The sequence below is a fragment of the Bos mutus genome, chromosome 7 (genome assembly GCF_027580195.1).
Source record: "Bos mutus isolate GX-2022 chromosome 7, NWIPB_WYAK_1.1, whole genome shotgun sequence".
Taxonomy (NCBI): Eukaryota; Metazoa; Chordata; class Mammalia; order Artiodactyla; family Bovidae; genus Bos; species Bos mutus.
The window spans coordinates 43271140-43277453 of NC_091623.1; the positions used below are offsets into that span (position 1 = coordinate 43271140).

Genomic DNA, 6314 nt, shown 5'->3' on the forward strand with positions numbered 1-6314 from the left:
AATACTGGAGTGGGTTGTCATTTCCTTCTCCAGGGGATCTTCCCTACTCAGGGATCAAACCTGTGTCTCTTACATCTGCTGTAATGGCAGGCAGGTTCTTTACCATTGAGCCACCTGGGAAGCAATGAACGAGAATCACCAGAGTATCGCACTAGACAGGACACACTTCATGAAATGTCATCTCTTGCCCCAAGTCTGAACATGAACCAAGTCCCCACCACTGGTATCCTGTTCAGTCTCAAAAACCCAAATAGACAAGCTAGTCTGTCCCCTGAGCCCCTCTGTCTTCATTTGGAGACCTTTAACCTATCTTCTCTTGTCCCTTTTCCCTTAGGATCAGCCAAGGGTGGTGAGATTTGGACTCAGAATCAAAAGAGATGAGCAGTCCTCAGCCTTTGGAAGAGGTGGGCTGGGTACAAGCTAGGGGAGAGGGGTGGGAGCATCTGGGAAGAGGGGAAGAGAGGAACTCAATGTTTGAGACACTAGAGGGGGTGAAAAGTCATGACATGGATTCAGAACTCAGGTGCTTTGTGATCATTCAGTTGGAGAAAAAGACTCAGCAATGGAACTGAAGTTGTGGCAACTGGGAAAAGAAGGGGGCACCCTGGCTACCTTTGTCTCGATGATAAAATTCTTATAATTATGGTACTCAGTATTCTACTTCTCTTTTTTTAATAACTATTTACATATTTTTGGTTAAACTGGGTTTTAATGGGGGCACAAAGGATCCTCATTGCAGCTAGAGGGCTTCTCTCTAGATGTGGCACATGGGTTTATTGCCCCATGGCATGTGGAATCTTAGTTCCCGGACCAGGAATCGAACCCGTGCCTCCTGCATTGGAAGGCAGATTCTTAACCACTGAACCACCAGGGAAGTCTCACCCTGCTTTTCTTCTAAAAGAAGAAATTTTGGCCCCAATGTTCTTCTTCCTCTGATAGGACAAGATAGAATCTCAGAATTAGCTTCATAAAGTCTGAGACCTCTGCAAGTGAGAAGGTAATGCTCAGAATACTCTTGGGAATGATGGAGAGAGAGACAAAGCTATCAAATGTGACAACTGGAGGAGACTCTCAAAATCTGCCCCCCTCACACATATTCATTGTCTCTACTTGGGAGTGTGTCAATCACTCAGTCATGCCTGACTCTTTTCAACCCCGTGGACTGTAGCTTACCAGATTCCTCTGTCCATGGAATTCTCCAGGCAAGAATACTGGAGTGGGTTGCCATTCCTTTCTCCAGGAGATCTTCCTGACTCAGGGATTGAACCCAAGTCTCCCATATTGCAGGCGGATTCTTTACCATCTGAACCACTAGGGAAGCCCCTATATTTGGAAACTGAGATTCAAATAGGAGCAGTGACTTACTCAAGTTCACACTGGACTTCAGGTTGAATTGCCAGATTTGGCAAATAAAAATAAAAGATGCCCAGTCAGATTTTAATTTCACGTCAACAACAAATAACCTTTCAGTGTAAATATACTCCATGCAATATTGAGGACATACTTATTCTTCAAAGTGTTAATCGCTCAGTCGTGTCCAACTCTTTGCGGCCCCATGGACTGTAGCCCACTAGGCTCCTCTGTCCATGCGATTTTCCAGGCAAGAATACTGGAGTGGGTCACCATTCCCTTCTCCAGGGGATCTTCCCAACCCTGAGATCAAACCTGGGTCTTCCACATTGCAGGCAGATTCACCATCTGAGGCCTTTATTCTTTAAAACTTGGTTTTTTTTTTTATCTGAATCTTGAGTATACCTTAGCATTCTGTATTTTACTCAGCAACCCTACCCCCAGGCATCTTTGGACCACATGGGCTTTCTCCTCCCCTTGCAATACCCCTTTGATAATTTCTGTCGTCTCTTGGCCCAGGAGACATACGACATGTCGGGTGCCCGCCTGGCCCTGACACTGTGCGTCACCAAAGCCCGTGAAGGTTCTGAGGCAGATCTGGATGCGCTGGAGCGCATGTTCCAGCACCTGGGCTTTGAGAGCACCATGAAGAGAGACCCTACCGCCCAGGTATTGCACTGCCAGCTCCAGCCCAGCAGGGGAGGGGTGGGGGCTGAAGAAGGTGGATTCCGGAGTCACCCCTGAGTTCGGCCCTTCCTCTCTCTCCAGCAATTTCAGGAAGAGTTGGAAAAGTTCCAACAGGCCATCGACGCCCGAGAAGACTTTGTCAGCTGTGCCTTTGTGGTTCTCATGGCACACGGATTAGAAGGGCGGCTCAAAGGGGAGGATGAGAAGATGGTCGAGCTGGAGGACCTCTTCCAGGCTCTGAACAACAAGAACTGCCGGGCCCTGAGAGCCAAGCCTAAGGTGTACATCGTGCAGGCTTGTCGAGGAGGTGGGGCCAAGAGCCAAGGACACAGAGTCCCTCCCTCCCAGATCCAAAACCCCTGATAAGCCTTGGGTTTCCCATCTGTCTTATGACCTTCTTTTTTTTCTCCTTCTTTCTCTCTGATTTTGCCTTTTCCTTCTTGATGTTTCAGAGCAAAGGGACCCTGGTGAACCAGTCACTGGAGGGCATCTTGTGATGATCACAGAAAACACTCCTGAAACCATCCCAACGTACACAGACACCCTCCATGTCTTCTCCACCATAGAGGGTATGAGCTTCCAGCTGACCCAGTGAGGCCTGCTTCTCCACCTCGCCTGCCACTCCTGACCCTTGAGACTCCCCTCCAGGACCCACCATTGTCCAAGGCATTTTGTAGCATATGTGCATGCAGATGTATGTGCATGCATGCATGTGCACACGTGCGTGCACACACACACACACACACACACACAGTCACCCACCCCTACTGAGCTCCCCTGAGCCCACTTCTCTGGAATTCCCAGGGTACATTGCCTACAGACACGACCAGGAGGGCTCCTACTTCATCCAGACTCTGGTTGATGTGTTCATCAATAAGAAAGGACCCATCCTCGAGCTTCTGACAGAGGTGAGTTGGGAGAAGGTACCTTGGAACCCCCACCCAGCCTGATCAGGGAGCATGCAGAACGGGATGTATGTGCATGCCCAGTCACTCGGTCATGTCCGACTCTTTGTGACTCCGCAGACTATAGGCTGCCAGGCTCCTCTATCCATGGGATTTCCCAGGCAAGAATCCTGGAGTGGGTTACCATTTCCTTCTCCAGGGGATCTTCCTGACCCAAGGATCAAGCCCACATCCTTTGCGCCTCCAGCATTGGCAGGCACATTCTTTACTAACTGTACCCCCTGGAAGCATAGCAGGCTGAGCCTCCTCCAAACCTTTCTGCGTGTTTCCCCTCCCTTGTGTCCTGCTCCAAGGCCAACCTGGGTCCCAGCACAGAAACTAGAACACCCATCTCCCAGAAGTGACTTTCCCTAAAGCAGGGAATTCCAAAGCTTACAGTATGTGAGATAATTTAGATGAAATATGGATAAATTTCTGTAAACAAGCCCCTTAGGTTTAACTCATATTTGGACATTCTGATGGGTATGTGTTATTTTGGCAGATTAGAAAAAAACATATAACAAGAATGTGCAGCCAGTGATTCCACAGAAATTATGGTGTGAAAGTGTTAGTTGCTCAGTCATACCCAACTCCTTGCTACCTCTTAGACTTTAGCCCCCCAGGCTCCTCTGTCTGTGGAGTTCTCCAGGCAAGAATACTGGAGTGGGTGGCCATTTCTTTCTCCAGGGGATCTTCCTGACACAGGGATGGAACCTGGCTCTCCTGCAATGAAGGCAAATTCTTTACCTTCTGAGCCAACAGGAAAGCCTGCTTATAGTGTAGGATGAGACAGTAAAGGTCTCTCACTTTAAGACAAGGAGACTCACCTGCCCTAACTTCCTCCCAATAAGCCCATCACCTGACTCCCCCAAAAGCCCAGCCCCAAGCTGACCATTCCTGTTGCTGCAGGTGACCCGGCGGATGGCAGAAGCAGAGATGGTTCAAGAAGGGGAAGCAAAGAAAGTGAACCCTGAAATCCAAAGCACTCTTCGGAAACGACTTTATCTGCAGTAGTAGAAAGGGTGGGGGAGCAGCTCTCTTTCAGGTGCCCTCTCTGCCCCCACAGAGATTTAAAAGCAGCTCTCACCACTTCTCCAAAATCTTCTCTTCCCAAAGCTAAATGGTGCCCAGTTCTTCACCCTTCATGAAGGTCCTCCTTCAATCTATCCCCATCCTTCTTAGGGCAAACCAGCTAAAACTGAGCACAAGGCATGGTGATAACATTAACATCACCTCCCTCAGGCTGGACTCTCCACCTCTATTAATACACCTAAAAAGACACTCACTTATCCCACTCTCTATTCCTATGCTCTGGTGAAGCCCTCTTCTTTCTGCCATGAATCATTCCCATACAAATGTAACCAGATAACACTCAAGATTTTCCACTGATAAACCATGCCCATTCATCACCTCCCATCCCAATCAAAACTTCACTGGCTCTGGAATTTCACGTGGAGTTATAACCTCCTCCTCCTGGCAATTGCATCCATTCCCATCTCCCAGAGATTTCCTCTCAACCTCTGGAAATTCAGTAAAGCAAGAGTTGTTCTCTCTCCAAGACCCCTCTTCTTTGGCCAGCAAGCAGGTGCCTTGACGCCATCCACCTCATGGGTTCTCTCTGGTTAATGGAGCTGCTTCCTCCTTTTCTGAAGCCCTTCCTCCTAACTCATGCCACACCATCCACTGCTCTGAATTCTGACATCTGTCTGAGACAGTCCATCCATTTACCCACTCTCAGAGTTTCAACTCTCTTTTTTTAAAAAAAAAATTGCTTTTAATTGGAGGATAATTGCTTTACAATGTTGTGTTGTTTCTGCCGTACAACAATGTGAATCAGCCATAAATATAATATATCCCCTCCCCCTTGAACCTCTCTCCCACCCCACCCCCATCCCACCCGTCCAGGTTGTCACAGAGCACTAGATTGATTTCCTTGTGTCACACAGCAACTTCCCACTAGTCAACTTCCAACCACTCTAAACCATAGCGTGTTGGAGCTATGGAAAAACCCCTAGTGTTACCCTGTTACTTTTCAGAGAAGGTTATAGAGAACTAGAGAGGCTAAATCTCTTCTCAAATACCACACAGTAAGCCAGTGGCAGGGTCAAGGTCTGGCTTCCAGGCTAGCCCCACTTCCACTACCTGCTAAGTCTTCCATTAGTGAGTGTGTGATTAGTCGCTCAGTCTGATCTGACCCTTTTTGACCCCATGGACTGTAATCCATCAGGCTCCTCTGTCCATAGCACTCTCCAGGCAAGAATACTGAAGAGGGTTGCCATGCCCTCCTCTGGGGGATCTTCCCAACTCTGGGGTCTAACCCAAGTCTCTTGCATCTCCTGCATTGGCAGACAGGTTCTTTACTGGGCAAGTTTACCTCCATGGGATTCTGACACAGGGCTGGAAGCTGGATCAGAGGCTCCCAAGTCTATGACAACTTTCCATCTATCTACAGCCCTGACCTTTCCCACCATGATAACCTGTGGTCATATCTGCCATCACTGAAAACTCATGGCTAAAGAAGAATCATTTCTTCCTGGTCCATCCTCCAAGGGTTCCCTGGAAACGTCAACCTCAAACCTCTGCAGTCATCTATGATACCCATCTTCCTTCATCCTTCGTATGTCACCAGCCACCATACCCAGCCCAGCTTGACTTTGAAACATTCTCTTCCTTTCCTTGTCACTCTCTAGTTCCATCCTCTCATGTCTGTATCTTTGCACCAGTTTTCTTCCTTGTCTCTATGCCCTCCCATCTCACTCCTCCTCTGACCTCCATATCATCTACAATTCTTGATCTCCCCAGAGCACTAAAGAAGACACAATGGTGCCTCATTACACAGAGATCAAGGTTCAACTCCACACCCTGATTTCTCACACCTGTACAATCCCACTCCTATCAGCAATCATCTAAACTCATCTCCCACCTCCCCAACCATGCTTCAGCAAGACTAATGTCTTACTCATCCCTGCATCTAAGCCTTTGCTCTTACCATTTCTCCAAGCATGAGTACCCTCTCTCTCTTGTTCACCCACTTTCCACTATCTCCCACCCCTGCCTATTCCAGAAAGCCATTCCTATTATTCTTTCCAGTTGATTCTGCTCTCTCACCCAGGAGGAAACACAAATTACAATTTCTCCAGGGTGGGGAACAAGTCTTTCCTCAACATAATGGATGTTCAGTAAATAGTTGTCAAACTTTAAGAATCTGTTGGGTCTCCATTCCTACCCTGCAAATAGGTTCATCAGTACTATTTTTCTAGACTCCATACAATATGCATTAATGGGTGATATTTGTTTTTCTCTTTCTGGCTTATTTCACTTATAACAGGCTCT

General features: G+C 47.8%; 1 protein-coding gene across 1 annotated transcript; it reads left to right on the forward strand.

Annotated features, from left to right (window-relative positions):
* The first annotated feature begins 377 nt into the window (after positions 1 to 377).
* CASP14 (caspase 14) lies at positions 378 to 3995 on the forward strand. The gene is made up of 6 exons (XM_005904150.1): positions 378 to 404; positions 1870 to 2019; positions 2119 to 2344; positions 2490 to 2606; positions 2842 to 2945; positions 3891 to 3995. Exons 1-6 carry the CDS (start codon positions 378 to 380, stop codon positions 3993 to 3995), a joined length of 729 nt encoding a protein of 242 aa, XP_005904212.1.
* Positions 3996 to 6314: the final 2319 nt, after the last annotated feature.